At 37.4% G+C, this 25,000-nt stretch overlaps 1 protein-coding gene across 1 annotated transcript in view; it reads right to left on the minus strand.

The window, feature by feature from the left end:
* Positions 1–25,000, minus strand: part of r (carbamoyl-phosphate synthetase 2, aspartate transcarbamylase, and dihydroorotase rudimentary) — a 309,516-nt gene that overhangs the window by 52,393 nt on the left and 232,123 nt on the right. Inside the window, 3 exon segments of the mRNA XM_068366994.1 lie at positions 4,673–4,825; positions 5,305–5,325; positions 21,089–21,178. Of these exon segments, the coding sequence (XP_068223095.1) occupies positions 4,673–4,825; positions 5,305–5,325; positions 21,089–21,178 (264 nt within the window).

The raw sequence follows: 25,000 nt of genomic DNA on the forward strand, positions 1-25,000 counted from the left end.
TCTGGTGCTTTCTTCACTTCTTCTCTTGTAATCCATCTCTCATTCTCTTCATCACAGACACCTCAATGTCAGCAACAGCATATTATATCTGCCTCCCTATTATCCTCAACATTCGGTAACCTTTCAAAATATTCAGCCCACCTATTCCTTGCCTCCTCTCCTTTCAACAGCCTTCCATTTTCATCTTTCACTGTCTCTTCATTTCTGGATACACTCTTCCTTAACCTCTTCACTTCTTTCAAAAAAATCTTATTCCCTTCATAGGAAGGGCCCAATCCCTGATCCCAGCTCCAGTTAGCCACCCTCTTTGCCTCTGCTATCTTAGGTTTTACTTCCACATTTTCTCTCCATATCTTTCATAATTCTCTACACTATTACTCTGCAGCCATTCTTCAAATGGCATATTTTTTCTTCCACTTTTATGTTTACTCCTTCATTCCACCATTCACTACCCTTCCTCACGCTGCCTCAAACAACCCTCTTGCCACACACCTCACTTGCAATCCCAACAAAATTTTCTTTTACTAACTTCCATTCCTCTTCTAGATTACCAGTTTCTCTCACTTTCACCCTGCCACATGCCACTTCCAGCCTTTCTTGATATTCATTTTTTACCTCTGGGTTTTTTCAAATCTTCAACCTTCACTACCTCTATTTCTCCACTCTTTTGCTACTACTAATTTTCCTTCAACCTAAAAATTATCAGACATATCGTTAGCCATACCCCTAAACATGTACATCTTTAAATCCTCCAAACATCCTTCTTATTAACAACACACAATCCATTAATGCCCATTATACCACTCTTCCATTTGTCACTCTTACTCATGTATACTTATCATCATCTATCGTTTAAAAAAAAAAACTACAACTTATCACACATCTAGCAGTCTCTTCACCACTCATTTTCACCTGGTACGCCATACTTCCCAATGACAAATTCTACCCCTCCAGCCCCAACTTAGCATTCAAGTCACCAATTACAACTACTTAATTCCTTCTACTCAGTCGTCCTAAATATCTTGTTAATTCATTACAAAATTCATTCAGCTCTTCTTCACTTTTCTCACAACCTGGCCCATATCAACTAACAAAATCCCAACATTCCCAGCACAACCTAACCCTTACCCATATCAACCTAGAGGATACCTCCTTCCAATCCACTACTTCACCTGTCATCCATTCACAGCAATAAAGCCACACTCTCTTGCCTTTCCCTTTTCAATCCCAGACATTCTACCAGTCACTTCACCCTTTCCTCCCATCTTTGTCTCACACATGGCTAATACATCCAACTTTCTTTTTCAAAACAACCTCCAATCTCACACCTTTTACTTTATATCATACTGCATCCACACACATTCAGACATCCAAAAACTATAGTGCGGACAGCAGTCACTCTCTCCCCAGCTCCTCCTCTACATCTCACAGGAAGTAACTATACTGGAAAGGAGATTCCCAGTCCCCTCGTTCCGTCCCTTATAGCCACCTCTTACGGTGCACATACGGATATGTTGGTGCATTCTAATTGTTGTTATGCTCCCACAACCATAGGGGGCATATATATATATATATATATATATATATATATATATATATATATATATATATATATGAATACTGTATATAGCCCATGTATATACACATGTATGACATATACAATATATATAATGTTTATATATAATCTATATATATGTATATATTACATATATTACAAATGTGTATATGTATATATTCATATATATATATATATATATATATATATATATATATATATATATATATATATATGTATATATACAGATACATATATACAGATACATATATACATTATATATATACATACATATATACATTATATATATATATATATATATATATATATATATATATATTATATATGATATATATATTAAATATATATATTTTTTATATATGTATATACAGTATATGCATATATACATTATATATATACACATATATACATACATATATATTATATATACATAAATATATTCATATATATAATTATATATTACATATAATATATATTAAATATATATATAATTATATATATAATATATATATTAAATATATATATTTTATATATATATATATATATATATATATATATACATATATATATATATAAATTTGCACACACGCGCATGCGTGTTTGAGTTTGCGTTGTTTATCAAGTTACGATTAGGCTATCCACTAATAACCTTTAAATTTTCATAAGAGTATATGAAAATGATCTCTAACCACAATAGTTCTGTAACTTGGTTAAAGACATCTATCGTTAACAGCTGAACTAAATAATTGAACTAAATTGCTTTATCTTATTCAGATAATAACTTGAGTCTATACAACTGCTTCTATGATGAAAGCTCATGGAAAAAGAGTAATTTTCATAGTAATGTTGATTTTATTAATAATCACCTGGCTTCCTTTTCGAAGTTCGTTCATAGCGACGTCCATCACTAAAATATGAAAATTCAGATTCTCTCTCACTTCAATTGCCTTTAACCCCTAGGATATTAAGGTTGTGTATGCCATCTGTGGTGTTTTAGGATAACTAAACTAGGCATGAGCACCCTTGTACCATATGAAGTAGACCAGAAGTACACTAATCTACATGCCTCTTGAAAATCACTTATCAGTGGGGAGGCGGGGGAAGCCAGGATTAGGCAAACCCCAGGTGAGTACTAAAATAATAAAATTCATTGATAAAATACTGTTTATTTCATTGAAGCTCACCTGTGGTTCATCTGGTTGAATCCCACACTCTGAAGGAGATAGAAGAGTGAGGGAACGAGCTTAAAAGAACAATCAATTAACAGAAAACTGCCCTAACCAGCCTCACAAAGTTCACCATAAAATTTCTCAAAACAGTATTTTATGAATTTCCCATGAAATTTTGTCCGCTTGGTTTATTCTCTGTCATCATTTTATGTAAAACCATTGCTATACCAGTGATTTCTATAACCGGAGATGGATTTATTTCTTCGAAGAATACATAATAATTGGGATTCCTTCACCTTCTTGATTAATTACAGTATTATGGTGATTCAAAGGCTGGGATGATTCGATGCATTGTTTGTTTCAGTAACAGTTCAATTTGTTACATCAGACACTGAACCTTCCTTTATACTGTAATAAATCTAGAAGAAACCTCTTCAGGGTCACTTAGGCATTCATTATTATTTTTTTTCTTTTTCTTTTTTTGAGGGGTTCCATTTTGCAGTATGGTACCCATGTTTTTCTCTCAGATTTAGATCTGGGGTTTCATGATCAACTACCTCTACTTCACAAGGACCTTTTATTTATCCGGGGAGTAGAAGTGGCTTGTGTTTTAAACCTATTCTGTACTTAAATCTGAACTTCTCGCTTATATATAGTAGATGAATTTAGGTTCAATTTCTCTTAGCATTTTCACTTACTATATTGGTGCAGGCCTACATGTGTTTAGTTGAATGTGTAGAGGTAACAGCAGATACACTGGATTGCAATGGTTTTGAATGACTTGATGCACTGGAGGTGGATTGATCATTATTCTGTAAATTAGGACCTGTGGAAGTATGGACAGTTTTGGAGCTACAAGTCGAATCACATGGATTGGACAAAATTCTTGAGCGAGTCGATTCTTTGGCATTATCATTACAAAATAGTTTACTCCTGTCTGCACCAAGGATTGTGTGTTTGTTATTTTCTTTTTCAATGAATGCTTGTTCAAGTCTATATTTAACACATTGTTGTGAATTTGGCAAGCGAGCTCCTTTATAATAATAATAATAATAATAATAATAATAAATAAAAAAAAAAAAAAAAAAAACCATCTTCTAAACAATTGGCAGAAAAGTCATCGATCTTAGTGCACTTGCAACATCTTTGACCATTAGCACATTTGATATTAATGTGGCCAAAATTATAACATTTATAATGTTGGACGGGCCGAGGACGTAATTTCTTAAATATTTAATGCTGAATCCTTTTATAATCTCACAGATAAGGTGGGTAAATACAATCAAGATTGCATTTTTGATTAATTTTCACTTTTTAATTTAGAAATAGTTGGGTGTGGGCATACCTTTTCATGAACAACGGACAGGAGAGCTGCAAAATTAGTTAGCAGCACTGATTGTTTCATTGCCAGCCTTTACTAGCAAACTATGGCATGTCTTTTTAAATTCCATTGAGAAATGGGACCAACTTTTTTTCAGGCACTATAGCCCTTAATCATATTATTATACCCTTCCTTGTAAGGAGTGACATGTCAAATTGTTTCGGCTCTGAGTAATTTCTCTTTCATCGCTTTCGAGATCAGTGTCCATGGGAACGAAGTCAAATTCTGAAATGATATTCTGTGTTGAAGCCAAATGACTTTGTAAAGGCATTCTTTCATTGAGAGATATAAATTGTGGGGACCAAGAGATGGAGATGGGAGTTCCGTTCAGAGGCTATTCCCCCTGGGTTGATGTTCCAATACACGGGCGATCCCTGGAGGCGAGAGTATGTAAACAATTTTCTTCTATTTTGTTAAATACCAAATGTTCACACTTAGTAGATCTAAGCACTGGGACCTGGAGACAGTATTCATTAAAATAATTAAAACTAACCAAAACCAAACAGGTGGACATATGTAACTTCTGCTTCCTTAGGAATTACTTACCTCAACAAGCAATTTGGCACATTTAACATCTGTCACGAGAGGCACTGAGAAGTCAACAGCCATGCGACGCGTGCGATACCCATGTGTCATGAAGGACGAGACACGCCTTGATCCTCCACCTCGCATAGGTAGATTAATCACCAAGTCAAATTCCTATGGATTTTAGAAAAGAACTGTTATAAAGCTTATTTCCTATTTTGCAGTCATGAATAAGAAAATAATTACCATATTAAACACTATTACATGGACATTGAATTACAAAGAACTTCGAAATAATCCATACAAAATATGAACTTGTAATCCCATCTATTGGCAAAGATTTTGCAAAGTCAATGATACCTAGGTCAACAGAAACAATTGACTTTACATTAGTGAAATAATTTTTTTTTTTTTAAATCTACATTTCATCTGCATTACTGTAACAGAACTTCTATATCGAGGATAAAAAGGGTATATAACAATAGATAATATGCAACTCCAAAGTAAAGTCAGTTTTACCTAGTTTCAAAATCACTGCTAAATATTTTTCATACTTCAAGTATAGTGTGCAGTACACAAAACCTAACCAGCAAGCACAATTGCTCAAAATTAAACTACATTTTGCAATACGGGACATTAAAAATATTGTGTACCCTTATACTGTAGATGAGTCCCTGATGATGCAGCATGGAAAAAAAATTTCATTTTACAGAAAATATTTAAAAACTGCTCTTTAATTGTATCAATCAAACTAATATACTATAAGAGCTATGAAAATCTTAGCACTTCATATGGCTCTACCTTCAATTCACAAAGTCTAAAACAGAGGGCCTAATTATGACCATCTTACCAAAAATATCCTTCATTTTTTCACACAACTCTTTTAATCTCAAAATAAACTTAGATGTCAAATATGAAATTCATATCATTTTTTATCATGCAATATTACAGTTATTACTGTAAAACATCCCATTTAAAATAATTGCTCAAGGTTTAAAAGGAACATTACTGATTTTTGACAAATTTACATCCATCACATAAGGCCAACAGACAGTTTTAATGAAAACTATATCTTTAAATCAATTCTCAAAAGATGACTTGAGGAAATATTTTAGCTCTTATTAATATGACAAGTTACTGCATATATAGATTTCAATGTACAGTACTATAAAGGAGAAACGAACCAATACAAGAGAAAAACGTCAAATCGCAATTCTGATGAGAAACCATTTTACATGAAAAAATTACTTTTCAATGGATACCAAGGGGTAAAAAAGCCAAAGCTAGCACATTCAAGATGAGGACAAGTTGTTACCATTTATTTGTTAGTCATTAGGTACTTGCACAGCATCAGCATGAAACAAAATGTAATATCCAAAAATGTTTCTTTCAGTGTTAAACAAAAAATACTGCCAGAAGCTAGAACAATGTCAAAATCAAAAGATGTTGGTATTAAGGATAATACAAGAGGCAATGCATGTGCTAAATCTTCAGCTAAAATGAATAAGAGGGAAACGCCAATGAATTTTTCAGTGACCATTAAACTAGAAATGTGTGTGTATCATGCTTTATTTGCATAACATGATAGCTTTGAATGATGAAATTAAGCAACACATTTGCCACAAGTTTTGTGTAAATGCATTTCTGGGTCGATCTGTGACGGCCGGTGAAAAGGGTCCTTCTTACACTTTTCTAATATAAATCTTCCAAATATACTAGAGAAAGATAAAGCATGGAATGCAGAGGTTACAACCCTCGCGCGAACACCTTGTTGGTGTCATGTATTTATCAAGGGCGTGTGGAAACCACTATTCACAGGCTGTCTTCCATTTAGATAATCCCTTCATCAAAGGGGAGGGCCGTGACAGGCCCTAGAGAATACAGTTGGGCTACGCCACCGACACCTACTACTCGCGCTCTCCAGGTCATCCTTCTGTTTTGGACTTGCCCGCAAAGTTGATAAGTTTTTGCCCAGTGATTTTCGGAAGTGATTGTCGTTAATTCAACATGACTGACGTTGCTACTTCACCTTTACCAATGTTAAGTACCATAGTTTGTTTTGACAGATTATTTCAGTACCGGGCATTTGTTCCTTTTCCAGTATTGTGGATTTTAGTTTTGGAAGCGGTTGGCCTGCCTCGGTATCGGCAGCCATTTTGGGTGTTGTTCGCTTCGGTAGATTTTCAAGTTAATTTTGCCCATCTGGTACTCTGTCATCTAGGTTATATCACTTACGTTTTATGACCAATTTTATTATCATTATTTATTATTGGTTTTTACTATGGTATTTATTTGCTAGCAAGTCCAATTTGGACCTACGAAGAATAGCGATTTAGTCTTTGTTATAGTTATGTTCACACCTCAGGAAGGTGCTCGGTTTAGACTATATCTTTATGTTTATTTGTTACGATGTCGTTATTCTTCATTCTTGGTTACAATTACTAACAAAAAAGCAATCAAATTTATTATTTTTCTTATCTTATTGTGTGATGTTAGTTGTTATGATGTAACCTTGAGAGCGTGAGCATAGAGTGCTCGTTTTTCTGTTTCTACAGTTATGAGTTACATCATTTTCTTTATTAAGCTCGAGTAAGAGAGGTGGATTTCCCGTTTTCCATTTTTATACGATCACGAGTTATTCCTGCCTCCTCTTATTCTCCGAGTTGATGATATTACGTTTAATGATATTCACGTTTTATTGTTGTGGTTACTGTTAATAGAGCTAGCACTATTAATAGGTTACGTTAGTGTATGAGTCATTATTTGGGGTTGCTTTATGCCGACACCCTTAGCTCCGCCTTGAGTTATACTCCGCTATAATGGATACTCATTAGGTGTGAACTAGTCAGATATTTGGAGTGCAACGGTCAAATCCGGCACTCAGACTCCGGCTGCGGCCTTTTGCACACGAACCTTTGTCATGATTGATCACAATTACATTATTACGGTCCCTTTTTTCATCGAATCTCCGGCTTCACTGGAGATAACACAGACATTCAGTATTGAGGAATGTTATCGTACCGCTGAGGGTCACGATTTCACAGTGACGGACCTTTTTCACTGGTTCTCCGGTACAAACAGAGATCAATCAGACGATCAGAACCGGAGTTAACATTTTGATCAATCAGACGATCAGAACCAGGGTATGAACCCTTTTTCATGAATAATCACAATATCGTTATTACGGTCCTTTTCATCGAATCTCCAGCTTAACCGGATATCGTACAGGCGTACAGCATTGAGGTTAATATTAGATTTCCTCTGATGTTCACGTTTTCACTATGACGGACCTTTGTCACCGGATCTCCGGTGGCAACAGAGATCACTCAGACCACGGGTGGCCAATCTTTTGTTTTAGCTGTAAAGGAAAGGATTTAACATGAATACAAAGTAAACTGTACATACTTACTTTAATGACACTTTGAATTTGCGTTGGTAATATTCATTAGCTATTCTTGAAAGTCCTAATGAAAATATATGAACATAATTAGCAATTTTAAAGAAAAGTCATTCAATTTACTATCTTTGGGTATAGTGCGACACTGTAATCATGAAATGCGCCACTGTTGGCGCATGAGCCATAGGTTGGCCACCCCTGACTCAGACGTTCAGAACCGGGGTTAACATTATTTTACCGATGAGGTTTGTAGTTACATGTTATGTGGTTACTGGATATTAGTATTCTATTGATTCATCTGTTCACTGACCAGAGTCTCAAGGAACAGTAGATAGCCTCTCATGGCATGGTTGGTTTCGACCTGGCTTTTCATTAGAAGGGGCTAGCATTCGGTTCCAAGTACTGAGTGGAAATTTATTTCTATTTGAACACGATGTTGTATGGATATTTATCCATATTTATACAGTTAGAATTAAATATATGCATAAATATAGGCATAATTAATTTATTTCTATTTGAACACGATGTTGTATGGATATTTATCCATATTTATACATAGTTAGAATTAAATATATGCATAAATCTAGGCATTTTTATTAGTTATACGGCTGATCCCAGCCTGTGAATAGGATCACTAACCAGAGTTTCAAGGAACATCCAGACTTATGTCCCCTTTCTTTTACAGAAGGTCCGCCTACATGGTATGGTTCCCGGAGTCATGCACGCTCTGCTACGAGCTGTCCTCGCTACTCCGGACCCATGATGTAAGTTGGTTCTAATATGTTTCCTTTTGGTATCCTTTGGCGATGATTTAATTTGATCCGGATTAATGTATGCACTGCTTATTGAGGAGAACGGTCTTCTCCTTCATCACTAATCCCCTCACTTCTTTCAGGATGATGATGAATCTCTCCGGCCTGCAAGAGAGGCTCTCCGCCCTTGGGTATCAAGGTTTGGAAGGAATGCTCCATCTAGAGGTCCCTATCTCCTCGGAGTGTCCTCTCTAAGGTTGGACGTCGACCCCATGGACGGGCAGGTAGGTGGGGATGAGTTTTGAGCCTTCAGCTTTGCAATTACCTGCGTCACCAACCTAGGACCCTCAAAGGATCCTGATGTTCATGTTACCTTGCATAAAACCGTGACTGCTAAAAGCAACACATTCTAGGGAAAGCCAAGGGGCTATGACGGAGCTCTAAGATATGGTGGCGAGTCGGATCCGTTCAGGAACTCGGATGACTCCCCCTACAGCCCCAGGCGTATCGAAGTAACCTCCTTCGATAAAAACAACGCATAGATATTTGCCTTACATGTTCCATACATAGATGGTACCATAACTCTGGATGGCATAGACGTCCGCCCTCTGGGGGACCTAGAATTTACTCTCAGGGACTAGAATTCCCATTCAACGGATTCGTTCGATTGAAAAAGCATGCCTTGGTTAGGTTAGACAAGGTACCGAAGGTAACGGTATTATTTCCTAAAGGGCAGGCCCGATCTGTCTGGACCAGGATGTTGTCGGTCTGGGGGGTACGATAATTCCAAGCTCACCCCACACAATGGGGAATACGCCATATCTACAGCTGCTCTCATTGTTGCCTTGCCTATTATGGATAAATGGACAGGTCTTACTATTCAAACTGACAAAGAAGGTTCGGCCATACCGGCTCTTAAAGAGCCGGACCCCACCTCGGGGAGACCCTAGCCTCGATTTATCCCACTGAGACTTTGTTTTGGATATTCAGGAAGAACCAATCTCTGCCCTTCCAATTCGACCTACACGTTTGGTGGTCTGATCGGGTTAGTTGTGGGAAATACGTTCTGTCTGAGGCCTCTATCAGACAGGAATCGAGCAGGCTGATAGTTTCCTCCTGATGAGGTAAAACCCTCTTCCCTCAGGAGGAGGTGAACAAAGTTCTACAAGATGATACGAGAGCAACCCAAAATTGCAGGAAAGGCGGGGCCTCACTGCCTGAAAGAAGGTCGAAGATCAAAAGCAAGCTTTCTTCAAGAAGAAGCAGAGAGTTGCCCTCTACAAAACGAACCGGGGTCACTGCCATCAATAGTCAGTTACCCACTCGGCATCACAGTCTTCCTCTGATTCGACGACTATGCATCCGGATCCCCCCTCATCAGGTGGGATACCTCACTGGTTCCCCAAGTACACAGCCCAACCCTGTTTGGATGCCCTCGCCTGCATTCAGCCCTAGCTCTGAACCCTCAGGTTCCTTTCGTGTACACCAGAGAGGAAGGTTCAGGAGTAGAAGACAGTTCCGCCATCAAGGCGGACCTAGGAAAAAGGGGGTTCGGGGAAGGAAAGGACCTAGGTTCACTCCCTCACAACGAGGTAGTCCCGGTAGGAGAGAGACTTTACCACTTTCAAGACCATTGGACCTTCAGTCCGTGGGCTCATAGCATAATCTCTAAAGGTTTGAGGTGGAAATGGCCACAAGGTCCTCCTCCTCCACCAGTGATCCTCTCCCAGAAATCCACTCCCGTCCTGAAAGAGTACACCACAGAGTTACTCGAGAAGAAAGCAATCAAACGGGACCAATCACCGAAGTTCCAAGGCCGCCTGTTCACAATTCCGAAGAAAGGCTTGTCGGCATTGAGAGTGGTCCGGGACTTGTCAAAGCTAAACTCTTACATTCTCTGCGGCAAGTTCCGGATGATGACTATCTCTCAGGTACGGACCTTACTTCCTCGTGGGGCCGTCACCACCTCTGTCGATCTTACCGACGACGGTTATCATGTGCCTATAGATCGAAACTTCTCTTCTTATCTGGGTTTCCGCCTAGGCAGGAAAGCCTTTGCGTTCAAGACAGGCTCTTCAGCCTCAACATTGATCCCAGGATATTCACGAAACTGGGAGAGACAGTGTTAGAACAACTCAGGAATCAAGAGATACAGTTCATGGCTTATCTGGACGGTTGGCTCATTTGGGCCAATTCAGCCATAGAAGGCAACAGAGCTACGAAGGAAGTACTTCGATTTCTCGACAACCTGTGATTTCGGGTCAATCTCCAAAAGTCTCGCCTGCAACCATCAGGCCACTTAAGAGTGGTTAGACATTCAGTGGCACCTTTCGAAGCACACATTGTCTCTCCCTTCCAAAAAGGTAAGAGGAATAGCTTCCAAGATCAAGAATTTTCTCAAACACAAACGGATGTCCAGAAGAACCTAAGAAAGTTATCATCGGCCTTCTCCAATTCACTTCAATAACAAAAATTCAAAGACATCAATCGAGTTTGGAGAAAGAGAGCTACAGTACCTTTAAGAGACAAGGTCTCGAAGATCCCCTCTGTCTTGAAAATGAGACTACGCCCATGGTCCGAACCGAAGAACCTCTCCAAATCGGTTCCTCTACAATTCCCACCTCCCCAAGAGACATTCCATACAGCCGCGCCTCTAAGTGGATGGGGGGATTACTCCGAACATCAGATGTTTCAGGGGTCTTGGTCACCCGCCATGAAACAGACCCATATCAATGTTCTCGAAGTCATGGCAGTGTTCTTGACCCTGAAGAGACTCTCTCCTCCGAGGTCGAGCCACATCAGAGTAGTGTCAGACAGCACAGACGTGGTACACTGCGTCAACAGGGGAGGATCCAAGTCACCCAACCTGAATCGGATCCTGGTCACTATCTTTGCCTGGCCAACAGAAAAGATCTGGATCCTGTCAGTAACTCATCTTGCGGGAGTCCAGAATGTGAGAGCAGACTCACTAGCCAGGACGAAACCACTGGAGTCGGAATGGTCTCTAAACATAATTTCATTCCGGTGGATACTCAGGAACCATTAGAAGAAGGTTTACCTATTTCCCCCAGTGAATCTTCTAATGAGACTTTTACACAAACTACGCTCCTTCCGGGGGGCAGTGGTTTTAGTACCACCTCACTGGCCAAGAACAGTTGGTTTCCTCTCATCCTCGAGTTGAAACTCCGTCCCTTCCGGATTCCGTTCCCCAAACTGACTCAAGTAATCCAAACTCACTGTGTCAGATTGATCAAGGGTAGCCGAAACTCTGACTTTGTGGACTACAGGAAGATTGCAGCTCGTAGAGACGCGAACATTGAACCGGAAATCGATCTCTACATCGAATCGGGACTCGACAATTCGCCAATATGATTCGGCCGTTATCAACTAGCAGATTCCCTAAGAGTTCAGACCATACTCGTATGTCTCCGAATAAAGACATCTCTTTCTTGAGGTTCTTATTTGGCAAAGGCCTAACAGTTAGCACTTTAACCACCATCAAGAAAGCTTTGAAGAAGATCTTCCTTGTTGGGTTTAATATTAACCTAGCTGATTCCTATTTCTCATCTATTCCAAAAACATGTGCTAGGCTTTGACCTTCGGTTTGGCCACAAAAGGACTCTGGTCTATGAACGTTGTCCTCAAAACTTGCGCCGGACATGGACAATGAATCCTACTCTTATCACTCTTCTTAGGAAGACTTTCAGTATTTCTAACGGCTTTGGCCTTAGGTGATGGAATATCAGAACTAGCAGCTCTCTCACGAACCCGGAAAACATAGATTTCCTCCCTACAGCCGAAGAACTCCTTTCTCCAGACAATGATTTCCTAGCTAAGAAATGAGGATCCGCAAAATAGGTGCTCCCCTCGGAAGATTATTCTTCTTCCCCAGGATCTTTTCTCTGTGTTCAGTCACTACTCTCAAGGCCTTTTTTAGCTAGAACTGCCACCCGCTCGTCTGGTCCCTTGGCTATCGGGGAACAAGGAGGTACTATTTCCATTCACGGCATCAGGCAACAAATCCTCTACTTCTTTAAACATACTAATCCGGAATAATTTCCCCAGGCTCATGATATACGGACAGTAGATACCTACATCAATTACTTCCAGAACAGGGACTTTGATGATTTTAAACAAAAAATATACGGGTTGGAAATCCCCTATGGTTGTCTTACGCCTACGCCACTATCTAAAGATTTTACAGGCCCTTAAATACCCGACGATGGCAGCGGGGAGCCTATTCCCTCTCCATTAATCTCGGTTTCTTCCTTTCTTCCATCTCTCCTCTTCTCCCTCCTACCCGCCACTCACACCACGTCGTCACTCTCCTGGGTAGTTCGTTAGCCCTATGATATTTGCCATGTTTAATTCTTATGGTTTAACTGTTATTGTAGTTACCGTTCCTTTAAGGTTTAGATATGCTTAGACATGTAAGGTTTGATGCCTTTTGCGATTTGACACTCAGTTGATTCCTTGTCGTCTTAGTTATTTAGCCTTACGCTCCCTATGTCATTTGGCTAGTTGGTAATTGGACGTTTCTTACATTATTATATTATATTATTGTCGTACATGGTGATTGTATTCTCCGCATTATGTCATTACTTTGTTGGGCTTGGAAGGCATTCTCTGGTACTTTTTCACCGGCCGTCACAGATCAACCCAGAAAAGGGATTTTGACGAAGGAAAAATCTATTTCTGGGGAGAGACCTGTGACGCCCGGTGAAACCCTTCCCAGTTATTTTTGTATGGACCCACCCTTTCCTTGCCAAGCCATATGTTCTTGCAGAAGGATGACCTGGAGAGCGCGAGTAGTAGGTGTCGGTGGCGTAGCCCAACTGTATTCTCTAGGGCCTGTCACGGCCCTCTCCTTTGATGAAGGGATTATCTAAATGGAAGACAGCCTGTGAATAGTGGTTTCCACACGCCCTTGATAAATACACGACACCAACAAGGTGTTCGCGCGAGGGTTGTAACCTCTGCATTCCATGCTTTATCTTTCTCTAGTATATTTGGAAGATTTATATTAGAAAAGTGTAAGAAGGACCCTTTTCACCGGGCGTCACAGGTCTCTCCCCAGAAATAGATTTTTCCTTCGTCAAAATCCCTTAATTAATTAAAAGTAAATTACAAGTATATAGCCCTTCACTTTGAACAATTATCACTAACATTTTTCTCATGCAATAAATTATTTCTAGATGGATTTATCCTCACTGTTTTATATCCAACACAACTTTTGTCAATATAGTATCACTCCTGTAATAATGGTATTCCCTAGTTACTTTAAATGATTAATAGCTCAAATACAAAGGCCAATGCAATGTCCTTCATATTAACAATCAGGAAACTGATTGATTCTTGGAACAATTCATTTTACATACCAAAATACTCTAAATGAAGAAGGCTGGTTTTCACTTTCAAATGATTCACATTGAAAGCTGTAAATTTTAATGATAATACCAATATTGATTTAGCTCTACTTTTGCAGGCAGATATACCATTGTTGTAAGATTGTGTCATCCAGAACACTGACATTGAGCTTCAATTGAGATCTGAATATCCACTTGGATGCTGCAAAATGTACATATCTCTTGACTGAAATGAACTGTGTCTGAACTGGTTGTATGATTAGCTAGCCTAAAGGAGCAAGACTCCCCAAGGTTGTGGATGTAACTAACAAGTGCTAACAATGATATTGGTTGAACTCTAAAGTTGGAAGGCTATCAAATGTTACAAAGACCATCCACCTAAAACATTCATGGGATTAACAACTAAATTTCCCCCAGTGAAGACTGCAGAGTGCCAAAAGGTGATCTATAAAGTTGGAGGGATGGTTGTTTGTTAGCTTGTAGGTGGACCATATGGTAACTTCACTAACCCCATCTGCTATCCTTTTGGGAAAAAAAAATCAGAGGCGTAGGTAGTTTAATACCTCCACAGTATTAGATCAAATGACACATGATGTTCATGGTTACAGTCAAGAGGACAGGGCTATACCCGCTGGCATCACTTCTGTAAACCATACCATGTCCAGTAATGATTAATGAAGGAAGAGTAGTAGTAAAAGTACATAAACACTGAAATGATCAATCGAGAAGTTTCTGCTTCGAGTGTTTCCATCTTATGCATTTAACCCTCCTGAGAGTCAGAAAGAATATCAAGAGGGAGTTTATGAATTTGATTACGGTGAGTAAAGATAAGTGGCCTGAATAAATGGTGTGACCCTAATTGCGAACAATCAGTTCTGCTTCACCAAATTAACACTTGAAGAGAGGTGATGATCAAAGCTGCAATAACAGCAGAACATCGAGGAAACTGGGTATTTTAGGAGTTAATTCATGCAATATGCAGAAATAATGTTGAAAAAAATAACATGAAAAGGGCAGGGTGAACCAAAGCATATTTCACTTTAAACGGTCACTCTAAGATAAATTTAATTTTTGATGTTCTGGAAAAAAAAAAAACTTGTTTCTGTAAAATGTGGAGATTCAGGGCTTGTAAAATACTTATAAGACAGTAGGTATATAAGTAAATTATAGTTTTACCTATCAAAAGGAAGTTTCATAGTTGAAGAAGAAAATAGAGGCCTACTAAGAATTTCTGAGATGTCTCCTTTGCATAAATTAACCAATCTGACCCACCAAAACTTGTTGGAAGTAACTATCGTCTTTTTTTTTTTTTTAATGGAAGACTGATTTTCCTCCAAACGTAAGTGAGATCTCTCAAATTTGGGGCAACACATTGAAGATGACAGCCATGGTGGCATTGTCATTGGAAGGTAAATCTACAAGGGGAGACAATCCTTATTCCAGCCTTAATGTGTCACTTGTGTCTGACGAGATTTTTGGTATCAAACGCCTGCCACCTAAGCCAAGACATCTTTAATAATCTAAGAATGAGGCCTAACCATTCTACTCAACCCATATGTAAGTGTTTCTGGAGGCAAGAAAATTACAGAGAGAGAGAGAGAGAGAGAGAGAGAGAGAGAGAGAGAGAGAGAGAGAGAGAGAGAGAGAGAGAGATGCACTCCATACCAGAGATTGACAATGGCTTTGAATTTATACTTTTTACCTCTGCCAACGAAGTTGGAAGGAGGTTATGTTTTACCCCCTGTTTGTGTGTGTGTGTGAACTACTTTCTGGCCACATATTTTAATCGCAGAGTAATGAAACTTACAGGGATTAACTGGTATGTAAAAAGTTGGAAATGATTAAATTTTGGAAAGTCAAGGTAATGGTCAAACAAAATGTCCAATTCACGTAATCAGCCATAATTTGTGAACAGCTTTCTGGCCACAATTTTAATCGTAGAGTAATGAAACTTGCAGGGATTAACCTATGCAAAAAGCTGGAAATGATTAAATTTTGTAAGGTCAAGGTCAAAGGTCAAATTCATGGTCAAGCAAAATGTCCAATTCACCTAATCAGCCATGAGTTTGGACATCATTGTCAGAGACCTCAAACTTGGTTCATATTTGAGTGAATAAAAATCCACGGCAATTAATACATGTTAAGGTCAAGGGTCAAAGTCAAGGTCGAGCAAAAGATCAAGAAATAAGCTGCCGCTGCGGATGCCTGCGCTCTGAGTGCCCCTCTAGTCTCTCTTGAAACAACAAAGTATTAGCATTTCAGGAGATAGTGCTACAGCTAATACTGTATAGTATTATAGAAAATCTGATAATCAATTATAACCATTTGTACAATTACTCTGTAATTATCATTACAGAGTATTTGTACAAATGATTACAGAGGCATTTCACTTATGTCAGTTGTCATGAAAAGATATACGGTAGAATGCTTATTCTAAAGAGACTAGAGAAAAAGACTGATGAAAAGCTAAGAGATGAACAAGCAAAATTTAGAAAAGATAGAAGTTGTACTGACCAAATTTTCATTTTGAGATATTGTACATTAAGGCGTAGAATATAGAAATCCACTTTTAATGGCATTTGTGGACTATGAAAAAGCCTTTAATAGTGTGCACCGGCTAATTTTGTGGAGGCCCCTGCGTTATATGGAATTCCTCTTAAATATGTAAATTTTATTAAATCTGTTCATGAGCATAGCTAGTGCAAAGTTAATGCTAGTGGAGTCCTATCAAATGAATTTCTAGTGAACAGCGGAGTACTCCAAGGGAATATGTTGTCACCTGTGTTGCTTATCTTCCTTATGGATTTTGTAATGAGTAGAACAGTTGGAGATGGTGGAGAAGGATTAGAATGGATTGATAATATGAAATTAACTGACCTAGAGTACGCTGATGATGCTTTCCGTATTAGCAAAACACCACAGGATTTGCAATCCTTGCTTACCATAATACATGAAATATTACATGAGGTTGGGCTCAAAATAAAAAGAAGAAAGACAGAGATGATGAGAACAGAGTATGCAATATCACTGGAAGGAGAAAGGATTAATGAGGTAGAATCATTCAATTATTTGAGAATTATGATCTCCAATAAAGGGTCTTTAGAATTAAACTTTAGTGAAAGATTGAAAAAAGCAAATCAGAAAATGGCTATGTTAAGTAACTGGGTTCCACAGGGCACTTGAAGAGTTGAAACACCCAGGCCTACATGTCTGATGACTATGAAGCGTGAAGTAGGAGATGGTGAATGGAGAATTATTGAATTAAAAGCTCAAGACAAAGACGACTGGCAAAATCTAACCGAGGCCCTTTGCGTCAAAAGACATAGGAGGAGGAGATGATGATGTATAAATACAGCTTCCCCTTAGTTGAAAAGGTAAATGAAAAGAACTTTTAATTTAACCAATATTGCCCCCAGACTTGCTCAAATGAAAAAGATCTAATTATGTAAAGAAGGTGCTGCATTAGAGAACATACATGCATGGGAATATCATCTCAAAGTATCCCAATGATACAAATTCCAGAATAAGATATAAATAGATCTATTTTCTCTCATGCCATAAAAGATTTTATAAAATCAGTGTACATAAGCAAGTTCTATTGTTTCCAACACAAAATTATAGAAAAGTGGAACTCTTCAGCATAGACTAATGAGTATTTGAACAATACTATGAAGCTAAGCAGGTACAAAATAAATTTAATCATTAATATTGCAATAACGTAAATTTGCAAAAGCTTGTGTAAATAATAAATGAGCTTTAGAAATAAAATAATTCACTGTGTTCTACAAAACATCTTTCAAGTAAAAAGTGTCTAAATAGTAAAATCATCACGGCAAGGATGAATTAAAATGGTTAATCCAACTGGTTCCTCAGTTATTAACACCAGAAATATCTTTTAACATAAAATTAAGTACCTTTTCAAAAACCAAATGAATTATAAATTTTTATTTCCACTTTTTGAAAATATTCAATCTGATAACTGTCTTTGCACAAGGGTTGCCAAGACTGAAAAGTGTACTGGCAGAAATAAAGAAGAGACGAATATAGGAAAAAGACAAAAGATAAGAACGAAATGAGAGGATACTATATACAGTCACGTACGTTAAGTCCAGATTTGTAACAATTTGAGGATGGTTTAACTAAGTATTTTGTGATCGTGGTTACGAACGCATTTCATAGTGATTTTGCCTGTGACACAACCACCATTAATCAAATGGCAAGCCATAAAGAGCTTCTGATTGTCACTCACCAGATCACGTGTTGGTGGGCTTTGATTCTTTGTGCAGGGGTGTAAAGGATTAGTATCAATGCCTTCAAATGCAACAAAAATACATAGATGTTGTCAGAAGGTCCTGGATTAGTCAACAGGCTACAAGAATGAGTACCATTGCATGCTTACTTCTTTTTCTAATAACTTTCATTCAGATATTTTAAACCTAATCATATAATGTTTCTCATGCTGTATACAGTAACTGCTAGTGGTCAATAAAATACAATAAACATTGCATAACTAAACAAGAATAAACTTATTATCTAACACTGATTATTCTCATATCTTTCCACAGGTATGACCAACTCTTTTAAAAACTATGTTACTAAGGATGGAAAAATATTATTAAATAATCAATATAATACCTTAAAAGTCTTTGAAGATCGGTAGAAAACCATTTTGCTTAGTTTTAATGGCTAAAGCAATATAACCCTGAAATGCCATCTGGACAAAGACTAAAATAATATTTTACCAAAAAAATGGAAAGCTATGATATAACCAGATGGTTCTAACACCCAAAAACTATTAATGCACCTTCATTCTTATCCCAATATCATCTTAATCTCTTTATGTCTAGTTATTCTTCTTGGTTGTTGACTTAAATTAACTAATCTGTTTAATAGCAGCATCAAGAGACAAAATCTCTTTATTAAAAGTCCAGATGTTTCCTAGTACTAACAACTACAATCTACAAAGAAGCATCAACATGACAATGTTTACTCGACATTTCCTTAACTTTTTCTAATCTTTTGTTTATTTTGGCGTATCACTAGTTTCATAAGCCCTTGAGAAATGCATCAAGTGTTATGGCCAGAAGCATAACATAATAAAACTACGTAGTCTCCTGGGGCCCCGTATATGAATGTCTTTGCTTTGCTTTTCTCTTGGCTGCCAGAATTTGAAAGATTGGGGTACTCCACTCACAACAGTCTCTCACTGATAAGAAACTAAATGACATCTTTGTTTGGCTTTAAGCCTCCATATTTGTATGAAATTCTAGACCAAATACACGATGAAATTACAGATGTTTTACTTATAATCAAATTCTACACCTGATAATTTTAAGAACCATTCAGTCTTTAACAACAAGTCATTAGCTGAGAAGCAACACTTCTTGTTACATAAAATCCATCCAGTTTTACTGATCCTTAAATCCACATCATCAAGAAATTAGTGGTCCCTGAACTTTTAACGAGGTTCTATAATTACACCATATTAAAAGCTTGATGGATTATCTGAAAATTATTATTGTACTGTACTCTTGTTTACATGAGCAACAGCCTTCTCTTCGTCTGCTATTCGGCACAAAGCAAAACACTCACTTTACTTTTTCATATACAAATGGATTCCACCCTATAAATATCAAGCTAGTGAACTGTAATAACATCCCATTATTCACTTGCAGTAATGCTTCTCACTTTTATAACTAATATACTCACTCTAAAGCACCTCATAAGAAAACTTCAATGTCAATGAAAATTTTTTTTGCCTGCTTGTGATTTCTGATTACTGTATCCTTTCCAGTGTAGGTTGATTAAGAGTGTGTGTGAAAAGTTCTAAAAATTCATTAGTTTTTCGAGGAATAAATTGGATTTTTGGTTAAACTGACGAGGCTGTCAGTATAATTGTGATCACGAAGGAAGATCTTCTGTCTTCATTGATTTGATCCATTACACACAAAAGCACTTTATTTCTGTAACCAATCTGAATCACTCAAATGATTACATATCATAAGCTAGGCTGTGTAGGTCTGTGAATAAAATTATATTACTGGGATCTGGGCTATCCCCTCAGCATCGCTGGGTATTGCTTGTAATGATCAGATTGTTGCTTATAAAATTGATGCAATCGGTCAAGGAAAATGGCCCCAAAAAATCAATCACAACACCACTAATGCTTCTTGATAAAGTTCTTTCATAAACTTATTTTTGTATCTCAAGGATCAATAAACTTATCTTGTTTTATTTGGGACAACTGAGTCTTATTTTCATCTTCATCTGAAGCTTGTATCATAAAAAAAAAAATTGACACAACAGTAAATAACAATAACCATACCATTCACGGATAAAAAGCAAAGGACACTTAAATAAAAGCTTATTGCCTCTTCCACAACTTAATATAAAATAAACATCAAACTACTTCTGCTAAACTAAGTCAAAACAGCAACTATAATACAGTATATCATTCAAATTAATACTATGCTGTCTTAATTTCAATAATATTTCACCGTAAATAAAAATATAGCCTACTTCCTAGAAAACTATCCTGATTATGCAAAACAATACAGCACAGTTCTTAAAAACTCACGTCTGACTAATCCAAGACTTCAACACATGCTATGTCTTGTTTAGAACTACCTTTACGAAGTAGCAACAATAATTAACGTGAAATAACATTGTAATTAGAGAGACTTTGGCTATGCTTTAATGACCAAATTAGCTACATTAGATGCAAGTACCATAAGATATTGAGAGGTTTTCAACATTTTCTATAAGACTTAACGAATGTACTGTACATCCACGAACTATAATGCAATATAGAGATTGTACCATTACAAAATAAACTCACTAATTCAATTTAAACCTGCAGAAAATGTATTGCTATACATCAAAAGCTATGACAACAATAGCTTAAGCAAGAAATGGGACTTACCTTTCTAGCCAAGTAATCAGCCATGGAGGAGAGCTGTCCTTTGCTAGCTGTTTCTACTATGTTTTCATACGCCCACTCAACTGGCTCAATCTGTCAAAATAATAATAAAAATTCTAAACAATGTTACACATGTAAAACAACTGAAATAATGTCACTATCATTAAACCACATAATCCAAGACTTACTAGGCTGAGTACTTGAAAAATAATTGGGCCTTTTCATTACAACAGAGAAAAATCTTAGAAAAATATCCTAAGTGCTCCAAAAATCACGATTTCTTTGCCTATTATATAAGCCTATTCATACAGAATGGTTGAGCAAAAATTACATAAAATTTGTTGTATAACCTCCAAAACATCATTATTTCTAAGAACATTCCCTGGCGTTCATATTACTTCTCTTGAAGCTGGTTAGACGGTGACATCAAACAAAATATTTAACATTTCCACCTTCTTCCCATTTTTGGGCTCAAGCCATGTCGTCCTGGTGGGAAGGTTCCTTTAGGCAGCTTTCTAAGGGATATTTGGTTATATACTCAACTTTCCCGAGGTAGAAGATGCTGGAATATGCATGATAAATCCTCGTAATAGCGATCAAAAACACTGAGAGCAAGCGGGAGTACACCGTGCGTAATTCGCTACAAAACAAGGTATGGGTAGCCATATTGGACACTGTAGTAGTACGGGAAGGGGATCCACTGGGCAACCTTGATGACGGTTCCCCTTCAATTTCGCCACTCTTCCCCCTCAGAGCGAAAACTCTATTCGGGGTGAAGATTGCCATGTGTCATATCAAGAAATACGTCCCCTGATATTATGCGATATCCTTATGAAAATTTTGCTGCTACCTGAACGCCTTCTAGGCGTAGTTGTTGTACGACTGCGTCCGCAAGTTTCTTGAAGATCCTTGGGGCTATGTTTAATCCGAAGGGCATGGCTCTGAAGCAAAGTCCATCAAATTCCAGGGAAGGCTGTTCTGTGTTCCCAAGAAAGACTCGGACAAACTCAGAGTCATTCTAGACTTGTCGCCACTCAACAGATTCATCAAGCAACAAGTTCAGGATGTTAACCCTTCAACACATAAGGACCCTGACACCGAAAGGGGCGTACACAGTCTCAATAGACCCGGCAGATGCTTACTCGCATCTTCCAGTCAGTCGCCCCCACTCCTCCTACCTAGGATTCAAGTTACAGAAGACAAAGTATGTCTTCAGAGCCATGCCCTTCAGACTAAACATAGCCCCAAGGATCTTCACGAAACTTGCGGACGCAGTCGTACAACAACTACGCCTAGAAGGCGTTCAGGTAGCAGCAGCTCACCCAAAAATAGATTTTTCGTTTTGCTTCAAAATCCGTTTTAATTGCCCTGCCTCTCTAGTGTTGTATTAGGATCATATGGGGGTACAAGGCATTGTTGCCATGTGGCCGGATTATATACCATTGTGTATCGGTTATCTTATCGGTCTAGTGCTAGTAACATGCTCCAAATAGTGAATTTGTATTTTAGGAAGTTCTATAGAAACATCTTTTTCATAATAAAGGTAGGTCTTCTTCTGGCTTCTCCAAGTCATCTTGTGAGAGATGTTCAAAGGACTTATTGATGGTAGATAATGATCCTCATTCTCTGTGTCACGTGGTGGGGACGAGTGTGATTTCAATAACTGTTGTGAAGAATGTAGATCAATTTCAGATTCTCTTATGGCTCTTATGGAGGGTAATCTGCAGTAGCTGTTCACACAAAAAATTAAAAGTTGTAAAGGAAAATTAACTTTCAAATCAGTGGAAAAGCCAGAGAAGATTAAGCTAGTTGTGTACTGTAAAATTAAGGTTACTCATGCCACAACGGCTATTACGAAACTTGTAGGAATTGTTAGCAATAATCTTCAAACTCTTTGCTGAATTTGTTGTTTGAGCGACATCAAAAGACCAATGAGCATCAGACTGAGGCTGTGATCCTAGCATATCTTGCCCCAATTCAAATCCTAGGGTAAGTCCTAAAGTTGGGCCTGCCAGTTTCGGTACACCAGTCCGCAAGTGTTCTGTTGGTACACAGATCACTATAAAGTAGATAGCCCCTCCTTGAGGCTTGCTATCTAATATGACTTCAGGCCCTTCCATTGGAAAAAAAAAAACACTCATATTTCTGTAGTCTGGCCAGCTCTGTACCACCACTGGATTCTAAGCCAGAAGACTGGGCTGGCAGTCTGGATCAAAATATCGCTCCACCTGCCAAATTAAGTGCTCATGAGTAACCTCTGTTTAGATGATTAACAATGTGGCATTTCATGTGGTGCCTGAGGAATGGGATTTTCAATATTTTCCTTATATTCATGTGTTGTTTATTCTTTTAATGAAAAAGCTTAACCATGATTATTTTATATGAAGATATGTGTAAATCCTATGTTCCCAATAGTTAAGATGCAGTGAAAGACTATCTTGTGTAAATAACACTATCATAAAAGAGCCACTATCTTAATTTCTCATACTTCTAAGGATAATTCCTCACTGTTCTTTACATCTGGACTTTTCTATACAAAAATATCCAGCAACAGATTACATATATAATTAATTAAATTTCCCAATCCTTTTACAGCTGGAGACTCAAACAAAATACTGTAACTGCCTGTTCACACACACAAAATTAATAAATAAATAAATAAAAACTTCATGTAGCAATGTTAAAATTATGATGTTTTTGTCCATCTTAAATTTAGTAAAAAGGAAATATTTATTCTGAATGTTACAGAATGGGACTCGTTTGAAATATGCTAACGACATTACATAAATTACCACACAAAGTATCTTAGAATCTTTTAAAACTGACTATTATATAGTTCAAAGAGTCTAAAAAAAATTATATTAAAAATCAACACACAGAATATGATTATCAAAATTGCAAGTGAGGCTGTAACCCTAGATAGAAAAGCAGAATGTTACAAGACCTTGGGTCCAAACAAGGAAAAAACCCAAAACAGAAAAACACAGAGGTATTGTACTATATAATAGAATGAGTGAAATGAAAGAACTAAGGTTTATCCAGTGATTCATAGGATATGGCCTTCTGTTAAAAAGTTTGAAATAAGTGACTAAATAATTTCCTTTCACATACTGGAAATGAGAAGGGTAGAAGCAAAATGAAAAAATGCTAAATTTCCTTTGAGTTTGTCCAAATAATGCAAGAAAATAAGGAATATACAGGTAAGTTGAGTAAAGGAATAGTACACAGCCAATGATAGTCCATACAGTAGTTATATATATATAAAAAAAAACAATGAAAGTGCATGGAAGAATAAAACTTCAGCACAATATATACCGTATTACCCTATATAGTGGAAGAACATACATTTTCTGTATTATCATTATTATTATTACTTGCCAAGCTACAACACTAGTTGGAAAAGCAGGATGCTATAAGCTCAGGGGCTCCAACAGGGAAAATAGCCCAGTGAGGAAAGGAAAGAACGGAAAATAAAATATTTCAAGAACAGTAAATACAATGAAATTAATATTTCCTATATAAACTATCAAAACTTTAACAAAACAAAACTTCTGCTTTTGTTCTCTAGTTGTAATTAACTTGCTACCTTAAGTGAAATGTAGTTGGATAATAGCAAAATAGCTTAAATCAATTCCATGTAAAACTGTGACACCATATATACACTAAGGGAACAAAGTCTATAAGAGTCTGTGGGCCATGCTAATCTCAAAAGCTCGATCTATTTAAAAAGACATGTGATTACATTCATCTTTTCACCCACTCATAAGGAAGAAAAAAATTCATAGCAGTCTAGTACAGCATCAAAGAGTTCCCTCATATGTCATGTGAATTTGCAGTAGCTTACTACTCAAAAGGTATTTCATAAAAAATACTCAGACAAGAACAGAACAAACCAAGAGGTATTTCTTATCTAAA

This window comes from Palaemon carinicauda, chromosome 44 (assembly GCF_036898095.1).
Source record: "Palaemon carinicauda isolate YSFRI2023 chromosome 44, ASM3689809v2, whole genome shotgun sequence".
Classification (NCBI taxonomy): domain Eukaryota; kingdom Metazoa; phylum Arthropoda; class Malacostraca; order Decapoda; family Palaemonidae; genus Palaemon; species Palaemon carinicauda.